Source organism: Monodelphis domestica, chromosome 2 (genome assembly GCF_027887165.1).
Source record: "Monodelphis domestica isolate mMonDom1 chromosome 2, mMonDom1.pri, whole genome shotgun sequence".
In the NCBI taxonomy this organism is placed as follows: domain Eukaryota; kingdom Metazoa; phylum Chordata; class Mammalia; order Didelphimorphia; family Didelphidae; genus Monodelphis; species Monodelphis domestica.
In genome coordinates this window covers 202,726,856-202,749,613 of record NC_077228.1, presented here as the reverse complement: position 1 = coordinate 202,749,613, position 22,758 = coordinate 202,726,856, and the positions used below count along the sequence as shown (strand labels likewise).

General features: G+C 48.3%; 1 protein-coding gene across 1 annotated transcript in view; it reads left to right on the top strand.

Moving 5' to 3' along the window:
* Positions 1–569: 569 nt before the first annotated feature.
* The window catches only part of COL1A1 (collagen type I alpha 1 chain), a 28,160-nt gene continuing 5,971 nt past the window's right edge, over positions 570–22,758 (top strand). Inside the window, exons 1-43 of the mRNA XM_001367698.5 lie at positions 570–796; positions 2,413–2,610; positions 2,890–2,927; positions 3,038–3,073; positions 3,173–3,265; positions 3,355–3,426; positions 3,737–3,781; positions 4,193–4,246; positions 4,761–4,814; positions 5,688–5,741; positions 6,108–6,161; positions 6,733–6,786; positions 6,881–6,925; positions 7,374–7,427; positions 7,541–7,585; positions 7,806–7,859; positions 8,478–8,576; positions 8,665–8,709; positions 8,817–8,915; positions 9,146–9,199; positions 10,013–10,120; positions 10,386–10,439; positions 10,881–10,979; positions 11,513–11,566; positions 11,659–11,757; positions 14,005–14,058; positions 14,351–14,404; positions 14,538–14,591; positions 14,695–14,748; positions 15,614–15,658; positions 15,755–15,853; positions 16,147–16,254; positions 17,095–17,202; positions 18,562–18,615; positions 18,926–18,979; positions 19,399–19,506; positions 19,593–19,646; positions 20,389–20,442; positions 20,784–20,945; positions 21,666–21,773; positions 21,979–22,086; positions 22,208–22,261; positions 22,361–22,468. Coding sequence (XP_001367735.1) covers positions 715–796; positions 2,413–2,610; positions 2,890–2,927; positions 3,038–3,073; positions 3,173–3,265; positions 3,355–3,426; positions 3,737–3,781; positions 4,193–4,246; positions 4,761–4,814; positions 5,688–5,741; positions 6,108–6,161; positions 6,733–6,786; positions 6,881–6,925; positions 7,374–7,427; positions 7,541–7,585; positions 7,806–7,859; positions 8,478–8,576; positions 8,665–8,709; positions 8,817–8,915; positions 9,146–9,199; positions 10,013–10,120; positions 10,386–10,439; positions 10,881–10,979; positions 11,513–11,566; positions 11,659–11,757; positions 14,005–14,058; positions 14,351–14,404; positions 14,538–14,591; positions 14,695–14,748; positions 15,614–15,658; positions 15,755–15,853; positions 16,147–16,254; positions 17,095–17,202; positions 18,562–18,615; positions 18,926–18,979; positions 19,399–19,506; positions 19,593–19,646; positions 20,389–20,442; positions 20,784–20,945; positions 21,666–21,773; positions 21,979–22,086; positions 22,208–22,261; positions 22,361–22,468 — 3,183 coding nt within the window. The 5' untranslated portion in view covers positions 570–714. The remainder of the gene's footprint in view (positions 797–2,412; positions 2,611–2,889; positions 2,928–3,037; positions 3,074–3,172; positions 3,266–3,354; positions 3,427–3,736; positions 3,782–4,192; positions 4,247–4,760; positions 4,815–5,687; positions 5,742–6,107; positions 6,162–6,732; positions 6,787–6,880; positions 6,926–7,373; positions 7,428–7,540; positions 7,586–7,805; positions 7,860–8,477; positions 8,577–8,664; positions 8,710–8,816; positions 8,916–9,145; positions 9,200–10,012; positions 10,121–10,385; positions 10,440–10,880; positions 10,980–11,512; positions 11,567–11,658; positions 11,758–14,004; positions 14,059–14,350; positions 14,405–14,537; positions 14,592–14,694; positions 14,749–15,613; positions 15,659–15,754; positions 15,854–16,146; positions 16,255–17,094; positions 17,203–18,561; positions 18,616–18,925; positions 18,980–19,398; positions 19,507–19,592; positions 19,647–20,388; positions 20,443–20,783; positions 20,946–21,665; positions 21,774–21,978; positions 22,087–22,207; positions 22,262–22,360; positions 22,469–22,758) is intronic.

Genomic DNA, 22,758 nt, shown 5'->3' with positions numbered 1-22,758 from the left:
GATGCCTCTTCAATGTTCTCCCAAATGTCACCAAATACCACAGCAGATAACACTCCCTAAAGAGGGGCTCTCCCTTTTATTAAGCATTCCACCTGCTTTGGCGGAGAGGGCTTTCTCAGCCAAGTATCCTAATCTCCCCCCACTTAGTTCTTCCCCCAAATCTCCCCTTTCCCCAGCCTCCCTCTCCCCCAATACATTCTGCTTTTGTAGGTGGTTGTCACCCATTCAGAGATTCCCTCTTCCTGGGATGTAGAGTAGGGAAAAGAAAAACTTCTTTCCCCCTGTAATCCCTCTCTCCCCACATAGACCGAGTTTACACGGAGAATCTGGTCCGGACACATGGGGGTGAAGGGTGGGGGGCGAGGAGAGGACAGAAAGATTGGGGGGTAGGGAAGAGAAAGGGCAGATTCCCTTCTTTCCTCCTCTTACTTCTCCCCCTCCCCCTTCCTTCCAACTCCCAAATTGGGGGCCGGACTGGGAGGCCCTGATTGGCTGGGTAGCGGGTGACCCGCTCCCCCTCTCAGTGGGGGCTGGATCCCTCCTTCCCTGGGATCCCAGGACAGTATAAAAAGGGACCCAGCTCAGGCATCCGAGCAGACGGGAGTTTCTCCTTGGGGTCTAGCAGGAGGTACCCAAGATTCTCAGGCCGCGCATGAGTGGACGGTAACCCCCCAACCCCAAGCCCCAAAGAGTCTACATGTCTAGGACCTAGACATGTTCAGCTTTGTGGATCCCCGGCTCCTGCTTCTCTTAGCAGTCACTGCCGTCCTCACCCACGGCCAAGATGAAGAAGACAGTAAGTTGGAAACTTTTTTTGCGGAGAGGGGAGGGGAGGGATGTGTATGAGCAGAGGAGTTCGTTTATCAGTGCCCCATTAACTTACTTCCTGGGGATCCCTTACTTGAACTGGATTACCCAGGATATACGAGGCTACCAGGAGATGGGAACAATATGAAGTTCCTCAAGAGGACCTAGAGTTTGAGATAGAGATGTAACTTTTGAGGGGAAGGATGACACCCCATCAGAGAGGAGCAGGTTGAGGAGAAAGCTCACAGTGGATTAGGTGGGTAAGAGGGCTCAAAGAAGACTCCGTGGACAATAGGACAAATACTGTTGGGGCTTGTAGAAGGAGGGGAATTGAGGAACAAATGGGATCTGGGTGGTGGACTAGGATTTCGCAGCCCCAAATGCAAAAGCCATCAGGAAGGAATTAAGGATGATTCACAAGAAAAACGTTTTTGCAGGCTCTGCAGTCTAGACGTAGTCCCCTCCTCAGCCCCTGGGATGCTTGGGGGCTGCTAGGGGCTGCTGCAAGGGGAGGGGTGGGGTATGCTGGGAGGGGGGAGCAACGGGAGGAGGATAAAAAAAATCTTGAGTGGGAAGGAGACAGGGTGGAGTACTGGCGCCCTCTGCTGGCTCTCTGGGGGAGTAGGTTACTGTGCCTCCCCTTGCTCTCGGGGTAGCGGGACATCACGGAGCATCTCCAGTTCCCAAGAGGAGTCTGTGTGGGAGTTGAGCCGGATATCTGGGCAATCCCTCAGGCTCGCTGTGGACCGGGGGAAATCGCCCTCCCTTTTTCGCCCCCTTGTGTCCATTCCCTAGCGCGGCATGCCATCTCGTGGTAAACTGTGGAATTGCACGCGCGGGGGATTAGGGGAGAGGTGGAAATGAAGCAGTTTTAAGAAACGGAGAAAGGGCTGACTCGGGAAAGCGAGGGCAGGGCGAGGCCATTGGGTCTTACTTACTCTGAGGGGGAAAGAGTTCTGCATAGGATGTTAGGGCGTTTCTTCTGGTTGGAAGAGCACAATAGTCTTTTGGGATTATTCCTTCTCTTCTCCCCGCTTTCTTTCTGTCCTCCTCCAGACCACTCCTGTTCCTTTCTTCCCATTCTATTTTCTCTATATCTCCCATCTCCACCTACCCTCTCTGGAGAATCTTCCCTCTTGACCCTCTTTTGTTTCCTTCCCATCGTTTTCCCTTCCATACTTTCTCAGGGCCTTTTCTGTTCCACTCTCTCCACTCTTCTCTTTCCCACAACAACTTTTATTTTACTTGGCCACGCCCCAGTGAACTAAGGTCTGAACTGGATGGAACAATTGGCCTAAAGCTTTGTTTAAATTCCTAAACTGGAAAGAGTTAGACTGTCTCTGGCCCAAAGCCTTCGCTGTCACTGAGCCCCTGATGAGAAGCAGATGAATCTTAAGCGTTTTGGGGGTGGAGGATGAACAGATGCTGGAGATGTAGGAAGTGTCAAATCCAGTGTTTGCTTCCCTGAGTCTTGTGAAGAGGAAGAGAAACTATCTGATTTTAGGAGCCCTGGGGAGTACTGGGTGGAAAGGTGCCTGGATCTGCCTTTTCTCTACCCCCATCCTCTATTGACCCACCCCTTCCTATTTTGCCACCCCCCACCAGTTCCAGAAGGCACCTGTATACAGAATGCCATAAAGTACAACAATGGGGAGGTGTGGAAACCAAAGATCTGTCAAATCTGTGTCTGCGACAATGGAAGCATCCTGTGTGACGAAATAATCTGTGAAGATGTTTCCAACTGCCCCAATGTGCAGTACAAGGACGATGAATGCTGCCCCTCCTGCCTTGGTGCCGATGCTGGTATGGTCTTCCTGGCCCTCTATCCCACCAATCAATACCCACTTTCCCCTCTCCTCATTTCCCCCCTAACTTACCAAGTCATTGAATGGATCTGCCTTTCTTCTCTCTCTCTCTCTCTCTCTCTCTCTCTCTCCCTCCTGCCCCTCTACCCAATTCCTTTCAATCCTCCCTGACTACTAGAGATCTTAGTTTTAATTTGGGCTTGGGGTATGGTTCTAGACCACCCCTACCCCTCTTGCTAGCTGAGTCACCTTCTGATCCTTTCTCTTTTCCTTCTAGTTGCTTCACCATCCTCTCTCACAGAAATAGGAGTCGAGGTAAACAATGATTCTTAGTTTTTTGTCTCATTCATTTCTATCTTTCTCCAGTGCCCACTTACCTGTCTAACCTTTGTTTTTTTCTTCTTTTTTCTTCTCCAAACTCACAGGGTCCCAAAGGAGATACTGGGCCTCGAGGTGAAAGGGTAAATTTTTTTAATTCTCCCTTGGAAGTTTGGTGGTAGGCAGTGAGTATAGTATCTACTTTGTGACTGACACATTGGCATTTGATCTTTCCCTGGCAGGGACCCCCAGGCCTACCTGGAAAAGATGGCAAACCAGGAAATCCTGGTATTCAGGGCCCCCCTGGTCTCCCTGGTATCCCTGGCCTTGGAGGAGTAAGTATACAATCAGATCACTCTTGAAAAGATTTTTCCCCTTCCCATGAATTGGCCTAACCCTTTCCCTCCCTCTTTTTTTCCTCTAGAACTTTGCTTCCCAGATGTCTTATGGCTATGATGAGAAATCAGGTGGTGGCATGTCTGTTCCTGGACCTATGGTGAGTTCACCAGGGCAAAGGGAGGCCAGGAAATCAATTCATCAATCAGTTAATATTTATTAAATACCTACTATGTGCTGGGCACATTAAGGATACAAAGAGAGGCAAATAAAATTGGAGAACTTAGGAAGGCGTAAGGGCCAAGCACCTCCCAATTTAGTTGGTATTATTAGAACATGAAGGCCTTCTTTGGGATTTCAAGGATTGCTGAGAACAATAGGAAATACCTGGAAAATAAAATATAGAAGGTATTCTCCGCCTTGCATTTTCCTTGTGAATTGTCTTCATTGCCTCTCTTTTCTCTTCTTAGGGTCCCTCTGGTCCTCGTGGTCTCCCTGGTCCTCCTGGCAACCCAGTAAGTATCTGGGATTGAATCCTCCCCCACCATCCCCATTTCCCCAATTCAGAGTCCTTCAGTCGATTAATGACCTGACAGCCTCTTGGGTTGGGGTCAGGAAAGGATAGGGGAGGGATACCCAGGGCACTTTTCCGGGCAGTCAGATTTGCAAGGGGCCCTATGTTTCCTGCCTCTGAAAGGTGAGAAGCAGGAAGCAGGGTGATGCTGATGCTGATGCTAATGAATTTGATGAAGGTGATGCCAAATTTGTAAATTAGCACAAAGCAGGCAATTAGCAGATAGATGCTGAATTTTAATGGTGGTGATGAATGAAAAGGATAGCAGTGACAATGCTGACAGTGTCTGGGATGAGAGTCATGTGGTGATGACATGTCATTCTCATGCTTCCCCAATCTCTTCATCTTCCAGGGTCCCCAAGGTTTCCAAGGTCCCCCTGGTGAACCTGGCGAGCCTGGAGCTTCAGTAAGTGGTCCTCCCAAATGCCTCTTCCCTGATCCTCTCCTTTCTGCCATTGGTCCATCATGCAACATCCGTCATCAGTATTTCATCCCCCCCCACCAAAAAAACCTTCACACACATTTTTAAATGCCATGTCTTCATCTTAATAATTACTTTATGGTTGGCAAAGTACTTTCCATATTTTATCTCATTTGATCCTCCCAATGACCCTGTGAGGTGGACTCTATTATGGTCTCCATTTTATAGATTGAGGAAACAGAGGCTGAGAGAGGTTAGTTAAGTAATGCTCAGAGGGCCACACAGCTAGTAAGTCTCTGAAGCAAGATTTGAATTCAACCCTTCCAACCGCCTCATGCAGGAGTCTCTATTGCGCCACCTACTGTCTCTTCTTGCAAATTTTCTTCTCTTTTAAGGAGGTACTTACCTATGTACCCCTTCTCTGTCTTATTCCATTTTTGCATGTCCCTCCCCGTCATACCAGGATGATCCTGACCTTTTTTATTTGTGTGTCTTCTAGGGTCCCATGGGTCCCCGAGGCCCTGCAGGTCCCCCTGGCAAGAACGGAGATGATGTAAGTAAATTCTGAGATGCCAACTACCCTTCTTCCTTCCTCTTCCCCACCACAGAGGAGCCTGCCTTCCCTTTGACTTCAATGCCATCCCTCTAGTTAGGGATTCCATCAAAGGGAGACTATATTGAGGGGGGCATTCAAAGATGGAAGATGATGACTCCTTCCTGCTATAGTACTTTGGAATCACTTGAGAATTTGCCTTCTCTTTGATCCTCAGGGAGAATTTTTACCTTTATATTTCAAGCATAGACTTTCTCTTTCTTGAACAAAAGGTCCCTAAAGCCCAAAGGCTTTTTTAAAAAAAACCTTTACCTTCCATCTTGGAATCAATACTAAGTATTGTTTCCAACTAAGTATTGTTTCCATGGCAGAAGAATAGTAAGAATTTGGCAATGAGGATTAAGTGACTTGCCCAGGGTCATGGAACTAGGAAGTGTCTGAGGTCACATTTGAACCCAGGACCTTCTTTCTCCAGATCTGGCATTCTATCCACTGAGCCATCTAGCTACCCCCATTCCAAAGGCTTATAACTAAGCCAGAGAAAATTATTTGTTCAAACCTACTGCCTCAGAACTACTCAATTTGTACCCAAGTCTATACGGCATTAACTATTTAACAACCAACAGAAATGTTTCTAGTAAAGGAAGCATTTAGGGATTTAATCTGTTCTAGAAATATGGCTGAATGGCTTCCCTAAAGCCTGACTCTCATATAATATACTGTAAGAAAATTTGGAATCATCCCAAACTTTTCCTCTTTGATAGTATAGTTGAGTTCCTAACTGGTAAGCAGTAGTTTGGCATGACAGCAGGGGACTGGATTTGGTGACCCTTAACAGAGTCTCTTCTTGATGATTTCCTTTTTTCCTGTTAGGGTGAAGCTGGCAAACCTGGTCGTCCCGGCGAACGTGGTCCTCCTGGTCCTCAGGTCAGTGGGGCTTGAGAGGGAAAAGACTAAAACTCAGGCTTCTGAGCCTTCCAGTATCTCCCCCCAGTTACTAAGTCAGGATAACTCTCAAGGCTCCCCTTACTGATAATCCTGAGCCCAATGGGGACTGCCTCTTAGAATGGCTTTTAGATTTTAGTAACTGATCTATCAAGGAAGCTGATGCTGTTTCTTGGGATGGGGTTGGCCATAGTTAGACCAATGGGTGTGAAAATAATGAACAGCTTCACCCATTCTGCCTCTATTGAAGAGATTGTCTCCTTGAGGGACTCTACTCCTTTTACCTAAGGGGAATCCCTTAGGTCTTCTGCCTTTATTTCTCATCCTTCTTCTGTTCTTTCTTTCCAGGGTGCTCGAGGTCTGCCTGGAACTGCTGGTCTCCCTGGCATGAAGGGACACCGGGTAAGTCTTCTCTTGTCCATTTTAGTTGAAAATAACCCACTCCCAGCCTTTAAATTGCTAAAGGGCTCTGGTTTGGAGAAATAGTAAGAAGATGAGAGGGGTTTGATTACGCATTTTAAAAATCTTCTGAATAGTTCAGATCTTGGAAGGTGTCATTGAATGGGGAAGTAGAAAAAAAAGCAGTAATGGCTAGGTAATTGGGGTTAAATGACTTTTCTAAGGTTTACTCAGTTGGGAAGTATGTAAGGCTGGATTTGAACCCAGAACCTCACTACTGAAAGCATCGCTTTCCATCTACTGAGCCACTAGCTGCTCTTATACCAAAGGTATCATTAAAGATATCAGTGAGAGAAGAGAAGAATCAAGCACTTTCATGGGTTGGCAGTCAATAGAGTCTAGAATCAGGGGGAATGTGCAAAGACCGCCTAATGAACATGTTATCTTCTCACAGGGTGGTATTCTTATTCTAGGACCCAGAAAATGGGTGTTATCCTGAATGGGGAATGTGGGATCTACCCATTTTTCCAGCCTAGTAACTCACTTTGGTATCTCTCTTTTTCTGTTCTTTTAGGGTTTCAGTGGTTTGGATGGTGCCAAGGGAGACAGTGGTCCCGCTGGTCCCAAGGTAAGAGATTACCTTTTAGGAGTGAACTCCAGTTTCTCTTCATCTCTACCCTTCTTCTGACAAAAAGGCTCATTCTTATTTCTCTGCCTCCTAGGGTGAGCCTGGTAGCCCTGGTGAGAATGGAGCTCCCGGACAAATGGTAAGTGTGCCAACTTCTTTTATTTTTTTAAACCCTTTCTTTCCGTCTTGGAATCAATACTGTATATTGGTTCTAAGGCAGAAGAGTGGTCAGGGCTAGGCAGTGGGGGTGAAGTAGCTTACCCAGAGTCATCCAGCTAGTATGTGTCTAAGGTCAGATTTGAGTGTAGGATCTCCCAATTTCAGGCTTGGCTCTCAATCCATCGAACCACCCAGCTTCCCCTGTGCCAACTTCTTCAAGAGCAGAGGGAACAGGGTTCACAAAATGAGGGTGGTAGGGAAGCAGGAGGGAAAAGAGATGCTCCCCTCATAGGCTTCTTGGAGACACCTTTGGTCACCCTGAATTGCTTATAAAATGCAGAGTGATGGGTATCTGGAGAGGTGATGGGGATAGAGAAAACTTCATCCCCTTCATCCTCTCTCATTTTGCTCCTCTTGGTTTTCCTCAGGGCCCTCGTGGTCTTCCTGGTGAGAGAGGCCGCCCTGGACCTCCTGGCCCAGCTGTAAGTATATCACCTGACTCAAGCATTTCTGGATACCTCCAGAGCTATCCTGAGCAGACCATAGGCATTAAATGAAAGCATAACTGATGTTTCATCCATTCTCTGTTCTATAGGGTGCTCGTGGTAACGATGGCGCAACAGGTGCTGCTGGACCCCCAGTAAGTATGCCCAACATTCCTTGTGGTATCAGAGAAATTGGGAAAAGTAGGACTTCTTGGGTCAGCTATTGTCCTCATGGCAAATGAAAGGTGCTGGGGAAAGGATTTGGGAGGCAGAGAGGCTCCTTGTCTCCTGGCCTCTTCAGACAGTTTCCCACTCTGTCAGGGAGCATTTGGGGGCTTCTCCTTCTTTATGCTAAGGGCTGCCCTTCTTTTACAGGGTCCCACCGGTCCTGCTGGTCCCCCTGGTTTCCCTGGTGCTGTTGGTGCTAAGGTGAGAATTCATTCATCTCATCCATTTCCTTGAATTTCTTTCTAGATACAAGGGTTCCTTCAACAGAGAAATTCCCCTCCAATCCCAACCTTAGCTGGGCTGCCAAGAGTGGAGAGACATAGTTTGAAGCCAAACTGGCTGAGAGCCCTGCTTCTTGTGGGCCAACAGACAGTCCCCCAATTGAGAAGGAGCTCTTCCCACTTTGACCCTCCCACTTCACCTTCTCTGAAAAGAGTCAAAGTCATGGGGAAAGACAATTCCATGCTTTAGGATTCACCAACCTAAATGTCTCCTGGAAAGTTATCCTACAGTTTCAGATTTCTGTTTGATTTCTAATCAGATCATGCCTTAATTTCCAAAGCATTTATGATCCTAATTCCCGACCCTTGATCCTGGATTTACCTAAACCTAGACTCTTGATTCAAAGCCTTAATCATATGAAGCAAGAATTCCTCTTCTCTCTTCTCTCTGAAAGTCTAGGACACAGAGTAGTTCTCCTCCTTCCTTTCCTTGTCTTTCCTCCCTACAAGAGTGAGTCTGGGGTAAAGGCAGCAAGGAAAGTGATGATGCAGGGGGCTGACCCTGGGCATCCTGCTCATGACTCCTTTCCTACTCTAGGGCGAAGCTGGTCCCCAAGGATCTCGAGGCTCTGAAGGTCCCCAGGGTGTCCGTGGAGAGCCTGGTCCCCCTGGCCCTGCTGGTGCTGCTGGCCCATCTGTGAGTTGCTGCCTACTTTTGTGTTTTTAACTTCCTGCCAACTTTAGAATTCCTGTTCATCACTCTTTCTCTTCTCTTTTTGCTTTAGGGTAACCCTGGTGCTGATGGACAACCTGGTGCCAAAGGTGCCAATGTAAGTATCTTATGGTATCACTCATTATGTTTGCAGTGCCCATCAATGCCCTAGAATGGAAAGTCCAGAAGACTATGGACCTGAGTCTTTTCTTTTGTCTCCAATAGGGTGCTCCTGGAATTGCTGGTGCTCCTGGCTTCCCTGGTGCCCGTGGTCCTTCTGGACCTCAGGGTCCCAGTGGTGCTCCTGGTCCCAAGGGTAATAGTGTAAGTACCTGTCTTTTCCTCTGTTACTTTTCTCCTAATAACTGGCTCTAATATGGCCAGAGAGCTGGCTGACATTTGGTCCGGTCCATTTTCTGATTACCCAGCTATACCTGGGTCCAGACCTCTAAAAAGAGGGTCAGCTTTGCCTTTGGGTTTGGAATGAACTGCCCTTTCCCTACCTTGTCTCCTATCCTCCATTCAATCTTTTCTCCTTTCTTTCTTCCCTTCAGGGTGAACCTGGTGCTCCTGGTAACAAAGGTGACCCCGGTGCCAAGGGAGAGCCCGTAAGTATTCTTATCTGTCTTGTTTATATATACATATACCCACACATACATATCCATGAATATATATATATATATATGTATATATATATATATGGTATAGTAGGTAGATAGATGGACTGAAAGTCCTGAGTTCAGATCTTGCCTCTGACATTCACTAACTGAGAAACTCTAGCAAGTCACTTTGTTTCTCTAAGCCTCAGTTTTCCCCTCTATAAAATGGGTTTTTTAAATATAGCACTTGTCCCCCAAGTTTGGGGTGAGGCTCAATTGAGATAATGAAGATGGGGCTTTCTGCAAACTTTAAAGATGCTTATAAACATCACTTATTATTAGATATACCAATGGAGTAGACTCTCACACAGTCTAAAAAGTAAGAAAGTGCCCTTTGGGGAGAGTTTTGTGCTGGACTTTGAGGAAGATGAAGAGATATAGTCTTTTTTTTAACCCTTCTGTTTAAGAATCAATACTGTGTATTGATTCCCAGGAAGAAGAGTAGTAAGGGCTAGGCAATGGAGGTTAAGGTTAATCTGTCCAGAAGTATCTGAGGCCAGATTTGAACCTAGGACCTCCTGTCTCCAGGCCTGGCTCAAGAGATATAGTCTCAATGCTCAAGGGACCCCCGTCTGATAGAGGAGACACAGTGCTTGCCCTCAGCTAGCTTCTAGGTGAGAGACAGAAGGAGAAAGACAGAGCAAATTTTTGTCCTTAGAAACACCCACGACAAAAATTTCAGCTATAAAAAGCTCTAGTGATCCCCAAACCTAGTACGTGGAACTGAGCATTCCCTTTCCCCCACCCTCCCTCATTCTCTAGGGCCCCGTTGGTGTTCAAGGACCCCCAGGCCCTGCAGGAGAGGAAGGCAAGAGAGGATCCCGTGGTGAACCTGGACCTTCTGGTCTGCCCGGCCCAGCTGGTGAACGAGTAAGTGGCTGCCTCCACTCTCCTTTTTTTCTCTGATTTCTTCCCAATTTTAACCAGCCCTTGGCATCTTGCCCACTGGGCATTGTGCATAAGGGCCCTTGGTGACATCCTTTGGTCTCAAGGTGCCCTTCCAGCTCAGCCCTGGCATGAGGTCTCCTCCGGAGTGGGCTAAGGCCTCTCCTGGCATGAGGAGGGCACCTCTCTCTTCCATTGCCCTGTTTTCCTCATCCCTCACTCCCACTCATGATGTTCTCTCCCTGTGCAGGGCGGTCCTGGTAGCCGTGGCTTCCCTGGTGCTGATGGTGTCGCTGGCCCTAAGGTGATTTTCTCCTCATTGTTCCTCCCTTCTTGGCAGGCACACTCACAGGACAGTCCTGAGGTGGTTGCCTGCCATTAGTTTGCTGGATCTTTCCCCTTCTGTGTCCAATTAAAATGAAATTAATCCAGCAAATACACCTTGAAACTTCACTCCATGAAAGTCACTGAATCACATGCTTGGGGTATCTTTCTGAGCAAAGGGTGCCTCCCAGTGGCTCCCTAGAAGGGATGCTTCTGGGTCACTCTCAGAGGAGACCTGCATCTCTCAGGCTCCTTGCAGACTGCCTTCTTGACCTGGGTGATGTGTCCTCATGGCTCTGTTTCCTTCTCTGGTGGTGGCTAGACAGAAGCTTGCACTCTCCTGCTCTGCCTGGCATTCCTCCAGGGAAAGGTGAGAGAGTCAGTGACTCTGGAACCCTGACTCTTCTCTGTCCCTTGTTAGGGTGCCCCTGGTGAACGTGGTGCTCCTGGCCCCGCCGGTCCCAAAGGATCTCCTGGTGAAGCTGGTCGCCCTGGTGAGGCTGGTCTGCCTGGTGCCAAGGTGAGCTATCACTGGAGGGAGCCAAGACAGTCTCTGCCTGAGACGGAGTCATGAAGTGAAGAGGGAGAACAGGGCTTGGCATGGCAAAAATAATTCCTGCAGGGAGTACCATTCTGGTGGGCATCTTGAAATCAGTCCAAGCTGGCTGTCTCCTAGCCTAGCCATCCCAGCAGTCCTTCTTGTGGCTGCCCCCCCCCTTGCCTGTCCCCTTTCCTCTGCCAAGGTCTTCCTCTGCATCCCAGGCCATGTCCAGTTGTCTTGAATTTTGTCTGGCCACTGGATTTCAACAAGGTGGATGACTTTGTGCCACTGCCTCGCTTAAGTCCAAGTCATGCACAAGTCAAGGCATCACCCCATGATGCCATTCGCCCTCTTCAGAAACGAAGAATGCACAACAACATCCCTCTGCCCATCCATGCCATCTCAGTCTCCCTCCCTCAGAAAAGAAAAGCCCAGTTAATGGGGGGTGCAGAAACCTACAGAAAAGGGCACCCCTTTCCTCCCATCTCACTGCTGTCTGCTTTCCTCCTTAGGGTCTGACTGGAAGCCCTGGAAGCCCTGGTCCTGATGGCAAAACTGGTCCTCCTGTGAGTATTGCTTCCCTATGCCTTGTCTCTGCCTGCCCTCCCATCCTTGCCTTTGTGGATCTTTCCTCAACTGTTTCCTCGTCCATCCTCAGGGTCCCGCTGGTCAAGACGGTCGCCCCGGACCTCCAGGCCCCCCTGGTGCCCGTGGTCAAGCTGGTGTAATGGGATTCCCTGGACCCAAGGGTGCTGCTGTAAGTATCCCCCTTTCTGCCCTCCCCACCAGCTCCAGCCAGAGGCAGGGGAGGCAATTAGAGAACTGGTCCTGGATGTGTAAATGAGAGATCTGCATTCCAGCCCAGCCCCACTAATAGCTTCTGGAACCAATAAATAAATGCAAGTCACTTTCCCTTTCTGTGCCTCAGTCTCCTCATCTGTAAAATGGAGGGCATTTAGATGATCTCTAAGATTAAGTCCAGCTCTTATGCCCTATAATTCCACAGTGATTCTCCACACCTAAAATAAATGGAGATGAGGTGAAAGCTGGCAGAATCCAACGTATTTTAAGGGTCTCCCATCCTTGTCCAGAGGGTCTTGGCATTCTGAATGTTTCTATGGAAGATTATGGCAGAAAGGGGGGCTTTACAGTTGAAAGACTCTTCTTTGGGTTCAGAGTGAGGAAGAAATTGTGCTTAGGAGAGAGGAAGAGGGAGAAATGAAGAGCAAAGGAGGAGAGAAAGAAAAAGGAAGAAGGAGAGACTGAAACAGTGACAAGAGCCCTGATCTGGATGGAATGAAGGAATACTGAGGCCTAGACCTTACTCCAGACCTAGGCTTTGACCCTCATTGGGGGCAAAAAAATCACTTCCTATTTTGGGGCCTTAGTTTCCTTTCCCCTTTCTATAACAAGGAGAAAATCCTCTCTGCCTCTCCCTTTTGGCAGAGTTTCTGAGACATTTTAAATGAGATGTAATGAAAGTCCTCTTACAGCTGATTCATAATGTGATTCTCTGGGACAGTTGGGTGATTCAGTGGATAGAGAGCAGGGCCTTGAATCAGAAAATCTCATCTTCCTGACCTCAGATCTGGCCTCAGACACTTCCTAACTATGTGAGCCTGGGCAAATCATTTCACCCTGCTTGCCTCAGTTTCCTCATCTGTAAAATGATCTGGAGAAGAAAGTGGAAAATCTAGTCTCAGATACTTCCTAGCTATGTGACCCTGGGCAAGTCACTTAATCTTGTTTGCCTCAGTTTCCTCACCTGTAAAATGATCTGGAGAAGAAAGTGGCAAATCTGGCCTCATTACTAGCTATGTGACCCTGGGCAAGTCACTTAATCCTGTTTGCCTCAGTTTCCTCATCTATAAAATAAGCTGGAGAAGGAAATGATAAACCACACCAGTATCCTTGCCAAGAAAACTCTAAAAGGGGTCGTGAAGAATCAGTTACACCTAAATAACCAATACCAGGAAGGAAGAAAGCAAGCAAGTAAGCAAGCAGGCATTTATTATTACTTTATTAGATGCCAGATACTGAGCCAGGCCTTTTACAACAAATAAATACAGCTGAGGCTGCATGTGAGTAAGGTTTTTCTGGGCTCCTGGGCCCCCAGGCCCCCACTTTATCCACTGTGTCCGCTAGCTGCCTCTGTCAAACTGAGGTTTGAGGGAAGGACAAAGCTCATAAAATCATCGTTTTAGAGCTGGAAAGGTTCTTAGAGTTCATTTGGTCTATCCCCTTCCCTTTATAGAGGCCCAGAAAGGTTAAAAAATGTGCCTGTGATTACACAGATGGAAGATGGGAAAAGTGAGATTCAGCCCCAGATTCAGGCTGCCACTCTACTACTTCCCATGACCTCTGAGTTCCCTTCCAGCTCTAAATCCTAAGCTAAGAAGAATGCCCCGTTGGGGCAGCTAGGTGACCAAGAAGGTCTGAGTTCAAATCCAATCTCAGCTATTTAGTAGCTGGGTTACCCTGGGAAAACCCTGTTCGCCTTACCAAAAAGAGAAGAAAATGATCATAGTGAAATGAACCCCTAAAGAAAATGGGAGAATAAAGAGAGCTCTATGGAAACACTGAGGCTTCTGGTTTTATCAAGAAGCCCTTGCTGGGTCTTTTCCCCAGATCCCTTAGTCTTTTTTTATAGGTTTGAGGGGGAGCTGGAGAAGGGGTGGAATGGAGCAAAAGCATTTAAATTGTCCCCTGACAAGAGCTAGAAGCTGTTGGAAAGTATATGATTTCTTTGGGAAACCAAGCGGAATAATTTAATTGCAAAGCTGAATTCAGCAACATTTTCAGTCATTGCCTATACTTTCAACTGCCACAGAAGAAAAATAAAAACAAAACTGCCAAAGGACAACCTCTAAGGAAAAAGGGGGGGGCAGCCTTGATGGTCCAGAAAATGTCTGTGGGTCTAGAAGTTAAATTCTTTGGGGCCCCTTGGGGAAGTCTCTGGCCTCTGTTTCCCTAACACTAACCTAGGCTTTCTTTTCTTCCCTAGGGAGAACCTGGCAAGGCTGGAGAGAGAGGTGTCCCTGGACCCCCTGGTGCTGTGGTGAGTTTCTTTCCCTTCCCTTTTTCCCTCAGTGCCTAGTTCCCTTCCTAGTGACCTTCGTCTCAGTGCTGTCCCCGCTTCCCTGGGAGAATGGGGGACTTTAGCATCAGTAGCCATGGCAGCAGGGGCAGGACTCTAGAGCTATCCCTGCTGGACTTGGTTTGGGGGAAGATTAGGTTCCTCCTGGCTTCCTTCAGTCCAGTCCCTTTCCTTCACCCCCAAAACTCTCCCATCCCAAATCTAAGCTTCCACCCCTAACCTTCTAATCCTCCATTCTATTCACTCTCTCCAGGGTGCTGCTGGAAAAGATGGAGAAGCTGGTGCTCAAGGTCCCCCCGGCCCTGCTGTGAGTGTCCCCTCTGGAGGAGGGCTGGTTTAGGGGTGGTGGCCCCTGGTGAGGATTGTGCAGGCAGGCTCCCTGCCTCTTTGCCCTTGGCGCCACTTGATCCCTGACTTCTTTTTGCCTTCCCTGTCTACAGGGTCCTGCTGGTGAGAGAGGTGAACAGGGTCCTGCTGGTTCCCCTGGATTCCAGGTAAGGTGACAGAGAATCTTGGGAATTGTGGGAGGAAGTTGGGAAATAATTCTATGTCATTCTCTTCTGGGTTCTCAACTCTTCCTCTTTCCCTTTATCCCAGGGTCTCCCTGGCCCTGCTGGCCCTCCTGGTGAAGCTGGCAAGCCTGGTGAACAGGTGAGTAAATACATAGCAGCCTGCCAGACAAAAGAAAGGGAATGATTAAGAATGTCTAGTTTCCTCCCCCTAGAGCTCTTGAAGGAAACTTAAGGCTAGTAGCACCTCTACATGGAATTGTTTGGGAGGTGACAGGGGCTAGCTAGTCTTGCTTTCTTCTTAGCTAATAAAATAATCTACATAATATCTTAAAAATAAGAATTCTTATTTCTGAAACAGCTAGGTGGCTCAGTAAGAAGAGAGCCAGGCCAACAGGCAGGAGGTCCTGGGTTCAAATCTGGCCATAGACATTTCCTAGCTGTGTGACCCTGGGCAAGTCATTTAACCCCATTACCTAGCCCTGACCATTCTTCTGCCTTGGACTCATCATAGTATTGATTCTAAGACAGAAATTAAGGTTTAAAAATACTTTTTAAAAAAGAATTCTCATTTCCCTTTGGTTTCTTTTATAGTAACTACTTCTACATTCTGTCATTGGGAATTTGATCCTTGAACCTGCCCCCCAATTCCTCCATTACTGGGTCTGACAGGGATCCTGGCCACACCCCCAAGGAGGTCCAGGAAGCAGGACATAAGGGGATGGGGCTGGGGCCACTAGGGAAGCCATGTGCTAGTGCTGGGCTGATTAAGATGAAGTCATAATGACCGATCCAACATTTAGACCAAAGTCCAGGAACAGGCATTAACTGCAGACCAGAATGTTAGTCTGCAATCTGAAATAGAGAGAGATAGACTGACATGAAGGGAGTACCTAATTGTTGTTGAATGACTTGAGGTAGTGAATGAATGAACTTTACTTGACCATGGGTCCTCTTCTTTCCCCTTGCCCTGCCTCTGACATTTTTTCGTCTCTCCTTCCCCCTAGGGTGTTCCTGGAGATGCTGGTGCCCCTGGCCCCTCTGGCGCAAGAGTAAGTAGGCTCTTTGTCTCTGCCCTCCCTTGTTCTCCATCCTTTGCAGTGGCCTCTCCTATGGCACTGTCACTTACACTGTCTCTTCCTTTGTAGGGTGAGAGAGGTTTCCCTGGAGAACGTGGCGTGCAAGGTCCTCCCGGCCCTCAGGGTCCCCGTGGGTCCAATGGTGCTCCCGGCAATGATGGTGCTAAGGTGAGAAATAAGATGGAGAGGAGGGAGTCAATGACTGGGAGTCAGGATGGGGAGTTCAACCCACCTGCTAGGGAGGTGTGGGATCTTCCTTTTAACCCCAAGTCTGAGAAGTAGAAAGTGGCTGAGGAGCATCTAAGTTAAGCTTTGCTTAGCTGGTGTCCTGCCCTGAAGGGCATGGTTAGCCTTTGCTGTTCTGGTGTGGTCCTCCCACAGGGGTGCACTAGAGGAGTTGTAAGTAGTATCTTGTGGACTGCAGCATAGAGTTAACTCCGCTCCCCTTGGTTGGCATATAGGGTGATGCTGGTGCTCCTGGTGCTCCTGGTGGCCAAGGGCCCCCTGGTCTGCAAGGAATGCCCGGTGAACGTGGTGCAGCTGGCCTTCCTGGTGCCAAGGGTGACAGGGTAAGTTTATCTCCTGACCTATCCCATCCTTACATCCCTGCCAAGTTCTTTCCCTCATTAGCTTCTGGATGCAAATCATAGACCCCAATCTGATCTTTTCCTTCTGCTTTCTTTGCAGGGACTCCTGAGCTTCTCTCTCTTTCCCTCGTTTTATTTCTCATCCTCTAACCCCCCACCTCTATTCTGCTCTCTCTTCCCAGAGTCCTCTCTGCTCTTTAGAGGTCTTGAATTCTCTCCCTAGATGGTTAAGGGGATGGTGGTGAAAAGTCTATGTCAGAGACAGGTCTTGAACTCAAGTCTTCTTTGTTTCAAGGCAAGCCCTCTGCTATTGAGGGGAGAGGGTCTCAAATCCTCTTTCTGGGTCACTTGGGAAATAAGAAGCTGAGAAGTCCGCTGAATTGTATCCCATGCTAGGACATCCCCCCCACCTCCTTATCTGAAATGTTTAAGGGTTAGATCTAGGGTTTTCCCTGGATCTGATTGAGAGTGTTAGCTTCATTGAGCTGGAAACCCTTCCTCTTTCACAGAAGAAAATTCTCTCCAATCTGCTCTGAAGAGCCTTCTACTCCCCAATTTCATCAGTCTAGTTGGGCAGTCTTCCTTAATCTTTCCCTCAAAATATCTAATGTCTTTCCTTGTTCTGTGAGGATGAGCGAAGAAAGAGGGATGAGGAGTGTCTCTCTGGCATCTTGTCTCTCCCGGTTTAGTTTGTCTCCATCATGAAAACTTCACTTTTCAGCATCCATGCACATGGGCCCTCTTGAAATGTTCCCAGGCACCACTTTGGCCCCAGGGCCAATGCCCTCTCTAAAACAAGGCTCTTGGATTTTCTGTCTCTAGGGTGATGCTGGTCCCAAAGGCGCTGATGGTGCTGCTGGCAAAGATGGTGTACGTGGTCTGACTGGTCCCATCGGTCCTCCTGGCCCTGCTGGTCCTACTGGTGACAAGGTAAATAACCATCCTCCTTTTCAACTTCTTCCTGAAATAGAGTGCAGTTTCTGGGGCATTCTTGTGTCCCCCACAATTCTACAGCTCCTCTCCCTCACAGTGGGAGAATAAGGATGGGACCTGTGATTTCAGTGATATAGAGAAACCCTGGATGAGTAAAATCCCTTTCCCAGTACAGGTTGGTGCTAAGTTAACTAGAGATCTGAGAGCTTCATTGCTTTGCCCAGAGTCAGGTCCCTTAACCAGTATGTGTCAGAAGAGGAATTTGAACCCCCATCTCCCTGGACCTAAGGCCAGTTCTTTGCTCACTGCATAAAATGGTGCCTCATAGTATAATATGAAGATACATTTTCCTGTTGTGCAGAGGTTCTGTATCCCAAGAATCATTGGATTTTTAAAAAAAACCCTTCCCTTCTGTCTTAGAATCAATACTAAGTATCAGTTCCAAGGCAGAAAAATGTAAGGACTAAGCAATGGGGGTCAAGTGACTGGCCCAGGGTCACACAGCTAGGAAATGTCTGTGTCCAGATTTGAACCCAGGACCTCTTGCCTGTTCGCCTGGCTCTCTTCTTACTGAGCCACCTAGAAGCTCCCAAATAATTGCATTTTTGAGTTGCAAAACATCTTAGGCACCATTTCATCACATCCTGCTACTTTACTGATAAGGAAAGCAAGATACCTCAACTATGTGTCCATTCCCAATCAAGATGTGTTTCTATACAGTGCTCAGTCTGTTCATGGGGCTCACTGAGTGTTAACTACTAACTACTGCAACTTTAAAGAGCCATATTTATTTTGGTATGAATAAACATGATACCACGTTAAAAAATTTAGAGATTCAGCAAGGAGGGTTGATTTTTTTCAGTTACTCAGGTAGTAAGTGACATAGCTCTGATTCGAACCCAAAGCTTTTGATGCTAGATCCAGAGCTTTTTGACCATTTTGAATAGCCTGGAGAATGAAAGCATTCTAATAGCTGGGCACCAGATGATGCTAATGGTCTTGCATAAGGGAAAGGAATGGTTAATCACAGGGAATGGGATTTCTTGAGATGGGGTGGGAAAAAGAAGCAGAGCTAAGCTGCTATTGGTCAGAAGAAAGGAATAATAGGAGTGAAGATTCTATAAAAGCCAGCGGTCAGGAGTGAAGAGAATATCATCAAGATCTGACAAGTAGGAGGGTGGAGAGAATTAGACAGGTGTGCAGGGAAATATAGGAGCCACAGTGGTCCCAGAGATGGCCTTTCCATCTCATGGAATACTGCTGAAGGACATATGGGTGTAGGGTTATGCCAGCATTTAGTCAACAGAACACATCCTTGCTCTCCTGCCCGTTACTTACCTCCCTTTTGCCTTCCAGGGTGAATCTGGTCCCAGCGGCCCCGTTGGTCCCACTGGAGCTCGTGGTGCCCCTGTAAGTATTTTTGCCCATTATCTGGGAGATTCCTCCTCCCTCCCCCATTCTCTACTGCTCTCCTCTTGCTGATTCCTGTTCTCCTCTCCTGACCCCTTCATTCCCTCCTTCCTCCCTGCCAATGTCCCTCCCGGGACTTGTCTCTGTCAGACCCTCTCACTTCTTCTAGCTCCAGCATCCTTCATTCCCCTGCATCTCTGGATTCCCATTTCTGAGCCTATCTCTCTCATCTTCATCTTCCATTGCCCTGGACCCTCTCACCTGCATGGTTTCCCTTCTGACTATTTCTCTATCCATTCTTCTATTTTAGGGAGAACGTGGTGAGCCTGGCCCCCCTGGTCCTGCTGGCTTTGCTGGTCCCCCTGTAAGTACCAAGCCCCTTCCTCACTTCCCCGTGTGCCCCTATGGGACCCATGCTTCTTAGGGCTTAAGCCTGAGACAAAGACTGGGAAATGAAATGAATGAAGCTCTAGAGATCAGGAATGATGGGAAGAGAATGCCTTTTTCCTTGGTAGGAGTGGGTGCTGGTCTTAAGGATTCCTAATGGGAATTTACATATATCTTTTTGTTAAATGATGCCTTCTCTAGTGAGGGGAAGAGAGGGAGGGAGTTATGTCGCTTAACCGGGCATTTTAATATAACGAACAAATGAATAAATGTTTTAATTAAGGATTAAAGATTGGTGGAAGGATTTGCCATTCTCTCAAGCCCCATCTCCTTCTGTAACCCCATGTTTCCAGCGTTCTGTTCCTCTGTTCACCTCTCTTTGTCCCTCTCTTTCAGGGTGCTGATGGCCAACCTGGTGCTAAAGGTGAACCTGGTGATGCTGGTGCTAAAGGTGATGCTGGCCCCCCTGGCCCTGCTGGACCCACTGGTGCCCCTGGCCCTGCTGTGAGTATCTCATTAGTCCCTGGTTTCCTTTCCCTGGAGATCTCTGCCCAGCTGAACTCTGATATCTTCCTTTTCCTCTCCTCCAGGGTAATGTTGGTGCTCCTGGACCCAAAGGTGCCCGTGGCAACGCAGGTCCTCCTGTAAGTATCTCCCACCACTCAGTCCTACTACTATTAGTCTCTTCCAGGGCACATACCCCCCCCCATATTTCAAAAAGCCAGCCAAAAACCCAGATCCAGAATCTGAAACTCTGAGAATGAGGATGAGTAAGGATAGTCAGTGGTTGCTCCACCTAAAGGATATTGTAAGAAAAGAATACTGGATTTGGTAGGAGACCTAGGTTAGAGTTGAAGTTCTTGAATTTGACCTCCCTGAGCCTCAGGAGTCTCATCTATAAAATGGGCAGAATATTATTTTCTACCTCCATCCCAGTATTCTTGCAAGGGAGATATTTTATAAATCTTAAAGAGTAATTAGCATATTTAATTTGCCTCTTCAAAATCTATCTTTTAGGGTTCTGTCTATCCTGGGGCAAGGGGTGAGTCTGGGGCACAACCACAGAGAGTGTCCATCTCTGCCTTCCTTTCCCCTTCCCACAATGGGCTGCTCTTCATATCTTTGATGCCTCCTTTTATTGATTGCTTTTAAATTAAAACCCTGACTTTCTGTCTTAGAATCAATACAGTGTGTAAGTTCTGAGGCAGAAGAATGTTAAGGGCTAGATAAGGGAGATGAAGTGACTTTCCCAGGGTCACACAGCTAGGAAGTGTCTGAGGCCAAATTTGAACCCAGGACCTCACCCCCCCCATCTCTAGTCCTAGCTCTCAAACCACTGAGATACCCAGCTGCCCTCTGATGCCTCCTTTTAATTGTGCCTTGCAGGGTGCTACTGGTTTCCCTGGTGCTGCTGGAAGAGTTGGTCCCCCTGGCCCCTCTGTAAGTACCCATTTGAAGGATTCATCATCTCCATTTTGGGGTAGAGAGCAGTAAATGGGGATCTCATCCATGCTGTTGGGAGGAGTCTAGACCAAGGTGGTTTGGATCACTGATCTCAGCCATCTGGAGGGAGAACAAATGAGTGAGGAGGAAGCTGGGACAGCTGGACTAACAACTCTACAACTTTATCCCCCTGGTGGCCCAGGCCCTGCCACCTTCTTCTCTGCTGCCCACCCAATGGGTCAGTGATGATGAGCATGCAACCAGGCCTCACCTGGCAAGCCAGGAATCAAAGGAGGACCCCTGCCTTTTTCTTCCTGACCTCTTTTCATGCCACCCAGGGTAATGCTGGACCCCCTGGACCTCCTGGCCCTGCTGGCAAAGAAGGCGGCAAAGGACCCCGTGGTGAGACTGGCCCCATTGGACGTCCTGGTGAAGTTGGACCTCCAGGTCCCCCTGGCCCAAGTGGAGAGAAGGGATCTCCTGGTGCTGATGGCCCTGCTGTAAGTCCTGGACTCTCCAGGTCTCTCCTGGTAGCTCCTAGAACCCTCTCAGGGACCGAATGGCCTTTTCTGGAGCCAGTTATTCTTGGGCTGGTCAAGCAAAGTTCTGATGACCCCCTTTTAGTATCAGCTCCCACTCCCCCAGAAGAAATGATCACAGGGTACTGTATACAGTGCTTTCCTCCCTTTTGAGCAAAGTTGTTCTTTCTTTTTTTTAAACCCTTCCCTTCTCTCTTAGAATCAATACTGTGTACTAGTTCCAAGACAGAAGAGTGGTAAGGGCTAGGCAATGGGAGTTAAGTGACTTGCCCAGGGTCACACAACTAGGAAAGTGTCTGAGGTCAGATTTGAACCCAGGACCTCCTGTCTCTGAACCTGGTTCTCAATCCACAGAGCCACCTACTTGCCCCTATGATCTCTGACTTCTAATCAAACAAGCTGATTTTAAAGTGTTTTGCTCCCTTTTAATATACTCTGCAAATGTCAGCTTAATATTATTACTATTATTTCCTACTTCACATCCCCTCCAAATGGAGGAACTTTGTTGCCAAGCCTCAGCCCTCCCCCTTGCCATCCCTAAGAAGAACGGTATTTCCAGCAAGTTTGGAGAGGTCAGAAGCTGACCTCAGGCACTCCCATCCCACCCAGAAAGACTCAGTCGATCTGGGGTGCGAGTGAATCCAAATCAAGCTCTCTCACGCCTTCCTTTGCCTCCTTCAGGGTGCTCCTGGTACTCCTGGACCTCAAGGTATTGCTGGACAGCGTGGTGTGGTGGGTCTGCCTGGACAGAGAGGAGAAAGAGGTTTCCCTGGTCTTCCTGGCCCCTCTGTGAGTAGCCTCTGCTTTTCTCCCTGGGAAATCTAGGTGATGGGAGAGATTTGGGGGGGAGCAGGTAGTGGTGGGATCAGGAGAGATGCTGGGACAGGACTGGGTGAGCCTCTGAAAGAAGAAAGGTTGGGACCACTGAGGACAGAGAGAATCTCAGAGAGAAAAGCTTGTATACTTCTCTGATTTGACTCTTCTCTGTATTTAGGGTGAACCCGGAAAACAAGGTCCTTCTGGAATAAGTGGCGAACGTGGACCCCCTGGCCCTGCTGGCCCCCCTGGATTGGCTGGACCCCCTGGTGAATCTGGACGAGAGGTGAAGAAGAAAGCTCTTTGGGACAGAATTCCCAGCAGCCCTAGCACTGGCTACTGGCCTGCATTAGCCTCTCTCATCTGCCTTTGGCCTGGGCTGATGGCCTTTTTCTCTCCTTTTTCAGGGCTCTCCTGGTGCTGAAGGCTCCCCTGGTCGTGATGGTTCTCCAGGCCCCAAGGTGAGCTGAGCTGCCCCCACACACCTGTTTCTCTTGCATGCTCTCCAGCAGTGGCGACCCCTTCCTTGATTCCTTCCCTTTCTTGTCCTTTCTCATCAGGGTGACCGTGGTGAGACTGGTCCTGCTGGCCCCCCTGGTGCTCCTGGTGCCCCCGGCGCTCCTGGCCCTGTAGGTCCTGCTGGAAAATCTGGAGATCGTGGTGAGACTGTAAGTGACTCTTCACTAGTATTTGGGGGAGTTAGGGCGTACTCTTGGGAATTAATCAGGGGAACGATTGACTTACTCAGCTAGAATGGAGTGGGGTGGGGAGGTCAAGGCACACACATTATGGAAAGGAAGACGGCTTTGTGGGGCAGTCTTCTTCCTGTAGGAAGTTCCATGGGCTTCTAGCTCCTTGATTTCCCAGAAAATGGGAGCTACCCTGGAGGGAGAGAGAGTAGGGTGCCACTTCTGGTCAGCTTTGCTCAGAGCCAAAATACATCTCTAAAAATCTTTCC